We start from the raw sequence: 14,569 nt of genomic DNA on the forward strand, positions 1-14,569 counted from the left end.
CTAACAAATCAAACCTCTGAATCCCAAATAAATCTGTTTCTCTTACACCAATACAGGACTAGGCCAACATTTAAAATGAAACTGCAGACAAGAGAGGGGGGGGGTTACGAATTTCGCTAATTTTATTGGGTGCTAATACCTGTTTGATGTATGATGTAGAGGGCCTATTTTGTGAGGTTTTTGGACTCACTTTAGTTACTCAATGATTCAGGGATAGTTGAAGTTAAACCAGTATAAGAGTCAGCTGCCCTGACTCGTGGTACAGTAGCTAGGCCTATGTGTTTATGACATCTGAACTTGAACCTCAGGAACAGAAGCTGTGAACTGATAACCCTGAAAACCCCGCTTGGGTGTACAATAAAGCCTGCTCAGCCTCTGGCAGCCACTACTATGTCTGTTAATACAAGCTCTATAAGGATGTGTGAAACATAACATATTTCAATGTAGCCTACAGCTAGCAATGCTAATATATTACCCCAATGACTATAGCCTACACTTAGCGAAAAGCTAAATCAGGTGACACTAAAGCTCTGCTTAGACTTGAACACAGGCATGAGCTTGACCTTGGCTCCTGAAGCTATATGTGTTTGTCCAGACTGGGCTAGAAAGAAAAAGAGTAAATTAAACAGCTTTGGTGACTGTTCCATATGACTGTACTGAATGTCCTGAACTATCACAGAAACATGCAGATTAAGGCTCTATAGGCTCACATTATCCCACTCTGGACTTTCACAGGCTAGTCAGCTGACTGACACATGGCCCAGAGCTAACAGTTACTTAAGTCATATACACGACAGATGAGGAATGAGAGAGAGAGAGAGAGAGAAGGAGAGGGAGGAGGTGGGGAGGGGGGAGCTAAGTGTCAGGTATGTTTGCAGATCATGAGCTCTCCTTTTTCGTTCCCTTCCACAGTCACATGAACAAAAGGAGCCAAGCCCTCTTATAAAATGAATAATGGCCTTTGTACATGAATGCACGAACACAGAGACAGTATGAAAAATCAAGCGTACTTCTAAAGCTGACACACCTAGCAGTTAGAAAAGGACAATCTTTCTTCCCCCTCCACCCCAGTTAGAACAGGACAGCCTTTCTACCCCCTCCACCCCAGTTAGAACAGGACAACCTTTCTACCCCCTCCACCCCAGTTAGAACAGGACAACCTTTCTACCCCCTCCATCCCCGGGCCAGTGAGGTGAGGTAAGCTTCTCCTAACCACTTAAAGCCACATGGCTCCGTGGGGGATAATCTTGAAGTGTTTGTGCTTTCTCTGAACTACTCTTCATGAGCGTGCCTGACTAGTAACCCTACCAAGTCTATGTCTTTGGAAATCAGAGTAGACAATCACAGCAACATGCATCATTCCTCTCTCTTTCAGGTTAAAAGCAGGTGGGAGGAACTGAGAAAGACTGACAGTGAGTTTCTTAGCACCAAGTGTTTGTAAGTAGTTAATGAGTATTTCATCTCATCTGTAATATCGAGCACAGCCCCGATTCAGTCCCAAACACTCCTGTTTTAACAGTGACACAACAAAAATGTCAGCACCTAATTCCAAAGGTATTACTTGTATTTCCATAAACTCTTGGTTTCATCCTGCCACTTAAGAGTTAATAACACAGCTATACAACTCAAAAAACTTCCTTTTCAGCTATTTTTTTGTCTCTAATGGAGAGTGGGCTAATGGCTATGAGTAATGTAAACCTGAGTGGTTTGAGGTAGTAATTATAAAGACTGATATCATCATATGACTCAGATCTGACCACAGCATGTGACCTTAACCTTGATCCAGAGCCTAGAAAAGACCCTTACATAAACAAATTAGGATGAGATGGTATTATACACATAGCACTCTAAGCACATGGGACCTGAACATATGCAATGCTGGATCATATGTGGGAACAGATTAGAACTTCCTTTCAAAGGGGGGCTATCTTTCGGATAATTCCCTGTTCACAGAAGAAGCATGAAATCGCTGAGTCGTCTGAATGATGTGGATGGTAAGATTGGCCATGCAGCATTAGCACAAGGGGCCATGGTACTGATCAAAACAGTGCTGTTTCAAAGCACCTCCACATCCAAATGGAGTTCACCACACACACTGCAAAACACAACATCTTCTTGAGTATCTCCACAGACATGGAGCATGATTACTGATAGACTGAAAATAGAGCACTATTCCAGAAAAAAAAAACAGAAATCAACCCAACAGTACAAGGACACCTTTGTACCTTTGAGTTATTTTGAAGACAAAGCAGATCAAGGTGGGCTACTGCTAGTGCCCACTAGGCAAAACAGTGTTTTCTGTCTGATCTTTTGTTTAGGGCTAATCTGCATAAATAAGGTCAGACTGGCCAAACCTGAAATGCAAACTGGTCATTTGAATGAGATTTCCATCCCTAAATGCTTTGAATGACATCACTCTTGACCAGTGAGATAGGGATCCATCGCACTGGCACCAGCATAGGCCAACCATCAGCTCGGAACAGAGCTCAGCTTCGGTTAAAACCACCATTTTGGTTCAAACAACCATTTCGGCTCTGAAACAACTGCCCCTATGATTCGGATGCTACTCCAGGCCTCGCCCAATCCTCTGTGTTTGCAGAACACTGGAACACTAAGCCTCCATAGAAGGATGCTCTTTAGATAGACTTGACTCTTTTTAAGAAGGAAACCTTCACTCTCAGTGAACTGCACAAAATGTTACAAAGTAATTACAACAAGATGTGTCTCTAAACTTTTCTTTTGTGATAACCTGAAGATTAGTTTAAGAAGTAACAACATCAGCGATACTGAGGTAAACAGCTAAAATAAGTAAGGAGACATGCAGGCATTTAGAATGATGAAGCTATGTAAAATGTTACCTGTGTTTTTGTAAAACATTACCAGCGTTCTGTCAGAGGCCTGAGAGTGTTCACGGTTTGATAGCAGAGATGTCACACTAGACTTCCCTTGACAGAACATTCCAAAAATCTATAGATCAGACCCCCTGGAATGCCAATGGCACAGGTGAGATCCAAACAAGATGTGACTAATTCTGAATGATACAAGCCAATGTGTCATGTTAGGTCTGCCTTTATTTAGTCATTAAAGCCTTCTATTATACACTATACTTTCAGGACACCAGTGAAACAGCCTGTAATTTTGGATGATTAAAGTGAGAATGGCTATACAAATTACATGTAATTAACATGTGACTAATGCCACAATTAGACCTCATTTATCAGGGCCCCTTTAGACGGTTGTGTAAAAGCATGTTGTCTCAAAACAAATTTTACGGTATAACACAAAACAAAAGGTACTGTTACAGTGTTGACGGTGACGGGTAGTATTCAAAAGTATTCAAAAACAAATAAACATACACACACCCACAACATAAAACATCAGACGTGGTGCTGCAGGTGAAACGCCCGATGGCAAAATAATGAGGAGGTTCAGATAAGAATGACACAGGATCAGACAGGTCGACACAGAGTGACGCAGGCTGGATTTACAGCATCTTTGATTTCTTATACAGAGCCGCTGAGTTAAAGATGCTACTGCTGCATATAACTAAAGAGCATTTGGAAAAAAGACTGGAGATCTGTGAGCCTTGACGTCATTTTAGACACCAATGCACACAAGTAACAAAACAGACCTGGTTCTGTTGTTAAGGGAGTTAAATACCATAATGCAGCAGTTTTACATCACCAGTCCTGTGGACCCCTTGTTCTGCATATCTTTGTTTTAACCCTTCATTAATCATGAGTCTGATAATTAGGTGATGTGTTGGAATCAGGTGTGTCAGCGCTGGGCTTAACCAAACATTTGAGGGGCAGGTGGGCCCAGAGTTGTGGTTTTCTATCTGATCCTCAAGGGTCCTCTGCCTTTGTTTCAGCCCAGCATCAGCACACTTAATTCTGACTCATCAAGTAACCGTCAAACACTTGCTTCTCAATCAGCTGTGATGACCGAGGGTTAAAATAAAGATAAGCAGGGCAACAAGTCCCCAAGTCTGCAGCCGAAAACCACTGCCAGAGTTAGTCAACTTTACTTGGACACAGACACACACACACACAGAGTGAGAAAGAGAAAGAGCCCAGCTGAACTGTTGTGCCCAGCTAAGCAACATGTGTTATGATTAATTGGAGCTAATTATTGAGCCTGTGAACATTCATTCAGGGACATTTAATCACAATTCTCTGCAGTATTAAGACATACCTCAGAGACTTCAGCTTTCCTCACACTATTGAATATGAATGCTAGTAACACCACTTTACAATTCAGTCTGGTTTAAGGAGGAGACAAAATTAGGAACCTTTCTTTATTATTCAACTCCTGGGATTCTGCTTCTCTAGACAGCTTCATTAAGATGATGCACATGAATGCTTACATAACGATTATGTAATAATATGCAAGTTATAACACAGGTTTCCACTCCACTGAAGTCAACACCAGTGATTAAAACAGTAAAGCTAAGCAAAGTCTCTTCCACTGCAGAGAACAAATCTGTTTACACAGCTGAGCACAGGTTGATGTCATGGACTGGTTTCATACATACACATACATGGGGAGAATGCAAGCGGAAAGATAATGGAGCCTAAAAATCATTTAGACCCAATTGGAACCATAGTGCAAATGATTTTGCATGCACACACTCACATATGCATGTGCCACACACACACATACACATACACACACACACCATGTACATTCCATTCAACAACCAAATTAGAGCTGTCATAAATACAAGTATTTACATGCAGTCCCAATACAATCCAGAATAGAAAGTCTGGCAGGCAGTACAGTGTATCTATACACAGCTCATAATCACACACCATACAGCATACAGTAAAGAACAGCACAGCCAAACCTGTTGATGTCATTACATACAGCCGGTAAAGCCTTGGCCAAATACCCTGTCCGTCACCATGCCAGTGTGTCACCATACTCTCTGTGAAATATAATACTGCAGTTGTCCTAGAACAGGCATGGCCTATTCAGGACTGCCACAAGTCTAATGTGATTATTTAATGCCCGTAAAGCACTATAACTTAGCCCCTCCACTCAAAACAAAGTGATGTGATATTTGACACTAATGCAGTGGAGTCTAGAGCTGTGTTGAACAAGTGGAGGATCTTATCAGGTTTAGGTGCAAGGACACAACTAGCACTAACTGGAATGGATCTTTATAGATACATAAGATGCCTTGACACACATATGGATTATGGATTATAAGCAAGCACAAGCCAACGTACAATATGTGCACGCACACACACACACACACACAAAACACATTCTGAGGCATAAATGCCGACTTTGGTGGTCACTAAGCTTTCAATATCATGGAAGGCCCATCCCAAGATAGTGACCACTTGGTTCAAAGCAGCTGTTGTAACACAACTTAACCATAAATACAAACCAAGCCAATGTGGTAAACAGGGGTCTATCTAACAGCTGTTAAACACACAAACACGCACACAAATACACACGTGCGCACACACACACACACACACACACACACACACACACACACACACACACAGGCACTCTAAAGCACAGCAACAGAGGAATGTCCTACATGCACTAAACCTGAAGTGTGTTAATTTTTCAGAGGGTGTGGTGGGTAGGAAGTGTGAGGGGCTTGTGGGCTTAACACCGTCTGGCCTGGCTCTCTTCGAGGCGTCTCTGTGGCGATGCTTCTGAGTGACAGGCACTCAGTCCCTTCCTGTCACACAGTGAGACTGATAACGAATGGCATGGATGGCATGGGAGACACAGGCAGGAATGCGTTTTAGCACTCATACCACAACGTCTAGACACACAAGTGTAGAAACCAAACTCAGCACATTGTGTCCCTCTCTCTCTCTCTCTCACTCTCAGTCACTGATAGTTTGCCTTTGACAGCCTTATAGAAAGGGTAAAAGCAGTGGATAAACAACATAATTGATTTATAATGAGAAAACACATGCAAAGTCCTTGGGATAAATTGCGTCCACTCAACTTCAATGGTTGTTCACTGATTGGATATTACTTGTAATTATTCTTCTTCCATGATGTGAACATGACCTCAGGTCATTTTCTGTACAGAATTACAATAATCCGGGTGCCATTTCCTCTTTTCCGAAAAGCCTGTCAAACTGTAGGTAAACAGTCATATGTATTGAAACACCAGAATAAACAGCTATAGCGCCAAACCCATGTCCTAAAAGTTCTGGTCTACAAATTACCACCCCCTGCCCCCGATTTATAGGCCTAACACTGAGAGCTAGTATCTTTTGCTAGTTTCAGATCTCTTAAGAATGCATGGTGATTTCAAAGCCATTCCTACTTTTATTCATCAAGTTAAAAGATATGACTGAGCTGCAAAACACAACTAGCCTGCACGATGTAAGCTACCTGATTTTTTTTATTTAAATATTACATAAATGACTAAAAATACGGGTATTTATGCGGATCACTAAACAAAGTTGAGCATCTTTGAGTCACTTATGTCCGGAAGAGACCGTTGCGTAAACCATCTTCTGCTTGACTGGACCAGATGAGAGCACAGTAGCCTGCTAGGACCTGAAGCATCAGAGCGAATTAATGCCTAACAGGAGAACTACTGCGAGAAATGAAAGCGTTACAGCGTTATAACACAGGACTTATTCTCTGACACGAAACACCACCTGTTGGAGAACTTTACAGCCCGAGGCTGAGTGAAAATATTTTATAGTATATTTTAAGGAATAAACGTTATTTTTCACTCTACTGGGCTCACAGCACGAAGAAATCATGGTTAACTGAAAGGGCCAATACCATTAACACGTGCACTCAGAATCAACGTTGTTAACTAAGTAGCAATATGCAGGTAGGAAATATCTTTCAAAATTAGGTAGAAGTTTACCTTTCACACCGAGATTACTGGCTTCTGTCCATGACTACTGAAAGCCTGAGGTCAGCCTGAACGTTGGTAGTTCCTGACTTCGTTCTTAAATCTATTAATCCACACAAATTTGTCTGCTTCGATTTTCGTTTCCCAGCGCTCATGTACGTTAAAACATGGTGCAACACTATACTGTCAGTTGAATGTACTGTAATAGTACAAAATTATTATTCAAAACACAGTACGGTTACTGTGAAACATCGTCTGAAGCGTCACCTCATGCTCAAAAGCATCGTTGCTGAGGAAAAAAATCCAGTCCTGCCATGGTTCAGTGACTCGCGGGTTATTTTCAGCTACGGTAAAAATGTCGAGAGCTACTTTCTATGTCAACACAGACACGATTCATTACTATCTGAGATCGTGTTCGACAGCACACGGGGAAATTCCCATTTGAAGAAGTCTTTAATGTCAGTAAAATAGAAACCGATAACAGAAGCTATTGTATGAGACCGGGAAATCAGAATTTAAACTGCACTGTTCCCGCAAACGTTCGAGCTAGTCGACGAATGAATGAGATGCTCCAGATCTATTCCGACATCATCGTGTGGGTCCAGCAGGCTAAAGGCGGAGCGTTCCGGAGATCACCTGTGTCTCAGCGTCCCAGATCTTGTGACTGTAAATATTGACGATTCAAAACGATTAGCCTTTTAGTCTCCACACACGTGTAATGCCGTTAAAGTGCCCAATCAGTGGTGTCTCCGTATAAAACCACAACGTTACCGACTGAAGTCTTAGATACTGTCATTCAAACTGTACATACCTCGGGTTGTTTGCTTCCCAGTGTTTTCATTCCCTCCTCCATTCTCATGCGCGGATACTATGTGACTCTGACGTCAGACGTTTTTCATTAACCCAATCCTCTCCCTTTTTTGAATATGAGGGTGTAGTAGAGTATCAGCACGCGCATTTGGGTTGATGATTCTTGTGTTTGAATAGAGAGAGTAAAATATCCATACCGACAAATTATTTTCGTCTGTTTGTTTCCAGTCAAATAGTATTGACGCCTGAGATTTCTTGCTTAATTTCACACAGTTCATATGGTATTTGGCTGTCTAGTGGTGGTGTCCAAGGTTTCCTGTCAGCAGTTCTGTAACAGGGAACCGTAAAATGTTTAGTCTGCATCAGCAATTTAATCCGTCTCTACCTTGGTTAATCTGGGCGTGCAGTGCTTGTTCTCCACGACCTCTATCATTCTCTCCCAGTCACAACTGGAAACATCCAGGGAGACAGAATGTTTCCTTTCCACCCCAGTAAACAGGGGCAGTTTCTCAGCACTGGCTATGAAAATTTAATCTATGAAATCTCAGTTTTCTCAGTACTGTCCTGAAGAGGGCCCACTGCATTGACATTTTAAATGTCTTAAAACAACAATTCCACCACACTTTAAATTGTGAGACAAAGAAAACAGTCACTCACGAAATGATAAATCATCACGAATACTGTAATGTGGAACACATGGCATTACGGAGCAAGTGTCATGGCAAACATTATGTTGTAATATCACTTTTCACCGCTAGGTGGAAATAGTTACCTGCTTCATAGACAGTGCAATAAGTACTGGATGAGTCCAGTATAGTTGTATGTTGAATTGTTCTAACTTTAGACGAAGCGAGGGCAAACAAACTGATTAAATCAGATACAAAGATGCAGAGGAAAATACAGATGCTTTGTCCATATAGCAACTTGACAACTATCTGTTACTTGTTACTGGAATGGTGAAAGATTTTAACAACCAGCAGTTACATTTACCAGGCAGCTTTTGGTTGGATCTCTGATGATTCTGTCAGTCACTCTGCATGCCCTGTAATTTCTACACTGTGAGTGATTTAACTGTCCCTCAACCTTACTACACTCCCTCTGCATTCAAAACCATCCTGCAATGAAGCAATGGTTTTATATAAGTTTGTTTTGGAACTGTATATTTTCATTAGCCACAAAAACACGCGATTGAACTACTTAAGGCATTTGATGGCAGATTGATTTGTAGAATCAAGTTAGCTGAAACAATAAAAATGACCAGTTCTTTAGATTCCCAGAGATGGATTTGGAAATTTTGACACAGGCTGATATATTATTCTGTTTGTTGGATGTTTGGGACTCTCAGTATTTAGTGTTGTTATGAAATTCCAACTGTTCCTTAAGATGAATATTACATTCAGTAAAGACAAAAAATAGGCTATAGACATCTGAAAAAAAGAACAAGACAATCATCCATCAACTGGTAAACAATGGATGTCATTAATATTGTCTGGCAACTGAATGCAACCTCCACTTTTGCCATCTCACATCTGCTGGTATGTTTAACTAATGCTTGAGTTTCACAACACTGTGCAGGTCTTGTAGAACTATTGTAACATTAATTAGCCTCACTTATACAACATTTACAAAAAGTCATCAGGTGACAGATTATTCTTTGTTTACTGTGTCCGAAATCTCTTTTGTGTCTGCCCAGACATCAGGAGCAAATTTGATAGAGTTTATATGTCAAAAAACAATGTCACAATTTTATTGCAATTACTTTGAAACATCTCAACTTTAACATAAATATACGAGAGAGAGAGAGAGAGAGAGAGAGAGAGAGAGAGTGAGCAAGAAGAGGACTGGTTCTCATTGGGGCTGGCATAGTTCCATGGATACAAAGATTTACAAGGCAGAGAAACAGATGGGGGGAGAAAAAAGGGTAGGAAAAGAAGAGACTCCAAACAAGTGAAGCAGATAAACTTCAGACATCTCCTCTGCATTTATGTGTTCTCTACAGTGTGTGTGTGCGGACAGATGTGTGTGAGTGCGGTTTTCTAATTTAGAGCTCCTCACAGGTAAGGCTTAAGAATGTGCTGAAAAGAAGTAGAGAGAGGGGAAAAGATAAAGAAATTTCATAAAGCAAGAGGGTAAAAATAGCAGATCAAATAAAAGCAGAGAAAGAATTGACAGCAGACAGTCATAAAAAAAAAAAGCGGATCTAAAAGGAGGGGTTGAGTTGAAAAAGGGAGAGAGAGTGGGATAGAGGTATGTTACTGGCACTGGGAAGAAGAGCCAAGGAATACCAACAGAAGAAGAAGAAATAGTAGAAGTGGAGAAAAAACAGAAGGAGAGAGACAAAGACGAAAATTCAGGTAAGAACATCAACAGCGGTGGAAGAAAATAGCATGGAATTGAATGAGGCCGTCAAATTTTGACTGGCATGTTCATGTAATTTAATCTACTCTGAGCCGTAATGCACAGTAATGACTTCCTACGAATAAGGTCTTATTACCTCACAAAGACAATTATAAAGGCTTCTCTAGGGACCTCCACATGATACCAGCTCTGCAAAGAGAGTTGAAAATACTCACAAAACCCCAGAGACTCAAAGCCAAAAAGAGTGAGTTTACTATTAGAAAATAGCTTGTTTAGAAATGCAGAGACATTGTGAATTTGCTCTAAAGTATTTGATTTGTGCTAACAGGATGTCATTTTTGGAAAATAGTTTCCTTGTTACTTGTTACAATTTCGGTCTAACTGTAATTTTCTTGCCTTTCTTTCTTTCCTTCTGTCTTTCTTTCTTACTTTTCACAAAAAGTAGGTCAAGAATTCAGTAACATTTTATATTTGTTTGTTTTCTTGTTTGGTTTTGGAAGAGACAAGGACTTTGCAGCAGAACTACCATGTGTCTGAGATGTCACCTTCTCCTGATTGTGGTGCTGACCTGTCATTCCCATATCATCATGGTGAGCAACAAATGTTACTATAGCTACATCAGGGACCTTTGCTTGCTTGTTTTCTGTTGTCTATTTTCTGGGGGGGGGGGGGGGGGGGGGGGGTTTATGGGGAGTTCTGATATTCCATACCACAACATGTAGAGAGATGTAGAGAAACTGCAAAGAAGAGACAAATAGAGAAATAAAAAAAGAAAAATGAAAGAGAAATTTGAGAAACTGAGATTGAAACAGATCGAGAAGAGCAGTAAATTGTGAAAGACGCAGAATGAAAAAAAAGGAAACGAGAGATTGAGAAAGGTACAGTACGCAGAAAGAGAGGGAAACAGGCAAAAATAGCATGAAAGTGTAAACACCTGTGTCAGTGAGCTGAAACTCCCTCCTCCACACTAAACTGTTAGATTAGTCCAACCACTGAAAAATTAAACCAACCAGCCTACAACCTCACTACAAGTATTTCTACTTTTTAACCTGATAACTTCAGGTTATGGGGAAGATAAAGAACATGTGTAAGTCTATTTGAATGTGCATGTGTGCGCGCATGTGTGTGTGTGTATGCATGTGTTCTATTACTCTGAAGTTTGTTGAGTGACATAAGGTTGTTAAGCTATCCAGCCACAGACATACACAAAACACAATGAGCTGAGAGCTGTAATGTGTATGTGTGTTTCTGTTTGTGTGTGTTTGAGTGTGTGTGTGTTTCTGTGTGTGTGCATGTGGGCACGCGTACACGTGTATGTGTGTGTGTGTGTGCTTGCGTGTGTGTGTGTGTGTGAATTGCAGGGAGGGAGAGCACAGCGTAGACAGAGACAGGCAGAGGATTCTCTCAGGCCCTACATTGGGAGAGTGGCCCCAGGTGAAACTCAGCCAGCACACCCACACCCACACCCAAACATGCACATACACACACACACACACACACACATATGCACAGACACTGTATTCATTCAGTATGTACTGCCACAGCAGTAAAACATTTTGAAAGAAAAATGTGTAAATTAATTTTATATTATGTAGATCATCATTCTCTTTTTTCTGTCCACTCCTTCTCTCCTTCTCTCTCTCTCTCTCTCTCTCTCTCTCTCTCTCTCTCTCTCTCTCTCTCTCCCTCTCCAGAACAGTTGTGTGAGTTGTTGAAATGCCACAGCCCCATTGGTTCCTGGTGTCAGGTAGTCAGAGAGGGAGGGATACTTGTCCCAAAATGTGTGTGTCCCCAAACATGCCCACGGTAGGTTTTTCACACACACGTAGAAATATGCATATGCACACTTTAGTAAATACAACTAAAAAAGACTATAGAGTCAAGGCATTATCTTATCAAAGCATCTCAGAAGGTTGCTAAATGTGATGTGTCACCGTTCAGTGAAGAAAAGGATATTTAAGTCGAGGGAGAACTGGACTGAAAGAAGAGTGTTTCTGTATGTGTGTGTGTGCTTGTGTGTGCAGACAGGGGGTGCCAGTGTGTAGCGTACTGGGGAAGACATACGGGAATGAATGTCTTCTACATAAAGAAGCTTGTCGCAAGAGGCGCCGTATTGGTTTGGCTCACACTGGAATGTGTCTGAGTAAATATACTATAATCTGTCTGTATAGATATACTTTCTGTGTGTTCAGTTATTTTAATTAAGTATATCATACTGAGAAAATGGCCCTTAGTGGTTTTTCTGTGTGTGTGTGTGTGTGTATGTATGTATGTATGTATGTATGTATGTGTGTGTGTGTGTGTGTGTGTGTGTGTGTGTGTGTGTGTGTGTGTGTGTTGGTCAGTCCCGAAGGCTCAGTGCTCAGAGCTGGAGTATGGTCAGTTCCCATATCGTCTGTTGGACTGGTTTCTCCTGCTGAGCCGTATGGGAGAGAGTTACAGCCCAGCAGCACCAACACAGAGTTGTCTTTCACATACACAACGAATGCAGCTCGCCCAGGTCAGTTATACACACACTTATGTCACACATACATTCACACTCACACACAAAACTTGCACAACTGAGTTATAAACATAATTGTATTCTTTTACATACAGTTTATCAGTTATACATAATCTTTATGCATAATCTACATTTACATACATGTACTCTCTCTCTTTCTCTCTCTCATGCACATACACACACAAACACACACACACACATGCATGCAGCACAGATCAATCACTCACACACATTTACGCGTAGTAACACACTCACTCACACAAATAAAGATACACATACAACTAAACAGCCTATCCTGAAAACAAAGGACAGCTCCTCCCTGTATATGAGTAGAGTCATTATGTTCATGTTGACTAGCATAGACTGTATCCATGTAGTCAAAAATACCTAATCAATGATTTATCCTTAAGATGTCATTAACAACATCTTCTCAAATTTCACTCTTCCTCCGTCCAGTTCCCAGTATGAAAGAGCTCCTGCACGTATAAATAGATGTTATTGATAACTACTGATGGGTGGATTTTCACCAAGAACATTTAGAAGTCAGGAAAATAATCTAGATCAGCAATACCTCATAACCTTACACAATACATTCAACCATCTTTAATCCATCCCCCCCTTTCTCTCTCTCTCTCTCTCTCTCTCTCTCTCTCAGAGAAGGTTTTCTCTCCTGGATCGTAATGACGATGGTAAACTGAGCAGAAGGGATCTGAAAAAGCTGCATTATAAGAGAATGCCACTGGAGCACTGTGCCAAAAGATTCTTCCTGTGAGAAACAAACACATCACACACACACCAAGCACATGCACACACACACATATACAAAAACACACACACCACGCAAACTTTCCAGTGCACAAAACAATGATTGCGTAAAGCTCTACTATGGCCTTCTCTTTAATAGTGCAATTTAACAATTAAACCCCCTCTTCAACACTATGTCAATTATTTTCCCTTTTATTTCCTCCTCTCTTTCTGTCTATCCCTCCTTTCCCTCTCTCTTTCTCTCCCTCTCTCTCTCTGTCTTTCTCTGCCTCCAATCTCAATGTCAGCTCTCTCACAGCAATGATAATGTTTATTACCCAATACCCACTGAGCCTCCCTACTGTTTTAATGAGACCAATGCCCTTCAAACCTAATGGCTATGCAACAACCCCAAAGCCTGCATGTGTCCTATCAAAATGTTCAGTCTGAAACTTGTGCTTATCATGTCGATATTGAACTCAGGTCATGTGACAAGAATAAGAATGGAAAGGTGACCCTCAGAGAGTGGACATCTTGTCTAGTGGACCGTTCAGAACTGTGGTTCCAGAACTTCACGTGTGAGTGTCATTTACTTTCACATTTACAACAACGTAGATATATACAATACAAATAGTTATGCATTTATGTAAATGTATGAACTGCACACATCTCTAAGTGACATGCTTTCTTTTAACTGTTCTGCTTCTCTCTTTGTTCATTGACCTTCTCCATCTGTCTTCCAGCTATGAAGATGGGTTCCCGCAAGCTGTGTTCAAACACAGATCATCAGCTTCTTTAGAGATGGGCTGAATTTAACATGTATGTTCCATTATCAGATGCCATTCACAATAAACCCTGTATCGAGCTGACATAATCAACGAAATTGATTACGGATCTGTTTACAGAGGTACAGAAACTGCTATCTTACAGTATACTCTGCCCACTACAGTCTGCCCCTAGTGGTGATTTGTCCAAACTGCAGTTGGATGGCTATGAGCAGTCGTTTGTAAAGTGTGATGTGAATTCAACTTTAAAAACAAATGGAGCATAATAAAAGTGTAAATGTCTGCACTGCCCTTTCATTTACTGTCAGTGACTGTCTGTATGTGTGTGACTGTCTGTATGTGTGTGTGTGTGTGTGTGTGAGCTTGTGTGTGTGGCTTTAAACTGCTCATTGAAAAACAGACGACATATAGCATGGATCACAGATCCAATTACTGCCAAGGAGAGAGAGGAAGAGCCTGTGGAGAGAAAGAATGATAGAAGAAGAGAGCAATAACCTTAAATAGAGGGATGTAAAACAG

General features: G+C 41.0%; 2 protein-coding genes across 2 annotated transcripts in view; one reads left to right on the forward strand and one right to left on the reverse strand.

Annotated features, from left to right (window-relative positions):
* The window catches only part of ccser2a (coiled-coil serine-rich protein 2a), a 40,559-nt gene extending 32,881 nt beyond the window's left edge, over window positions 1-7,678 (reverse strand). Inside the window, exon 1 of the mRNA XM_030787490.1 lies at window positions 7,662-7,678. The gene's annotated coding sequence lies outside the window, so the exon portion shown is untranslated. The remainder of the gene's footprint in view (window positions 1-7,661) is intronic.
* A 4,137-nt stretch (window positions 7,679-11,815) lies between these two features.
* sparcl2 (SPARC-like 2) lies at window positions 11,816-14,064 on the forward strand. Its single transcript, XM_030787491.1, has 6 exons — window positions 11,816-11,824; window positions 12,047-12,161; window positions 12,364-12,518; window positions 13,177-13,289; window positions 13,749-13,843; window positions 14,009-14,064. Exons 1-6 carry the CDS (start codon window positions 11,816-11,818, stop codon window positions 14,062-14,064), a joined length of 543 nt encoding a protein of 180 aa, XP_030643351.1.
* The last annotated feature ends 505 nt before the right edge of the window (window positions 14,065-14,569 follow it).

This window comes from Chanos chanos, chromosome 10 (genome assembly GCF_902362185.1).
Source record: "Chanos chanos chromosome 10, fChaCha1.1, whole genome shotgun sequence".
Lineage (NCBI taxonomy): Eukaryota > Metazoa > Chordata > Actinopteri > Gonorynchiformes > Chanidae > Chanos > Chanos chanos.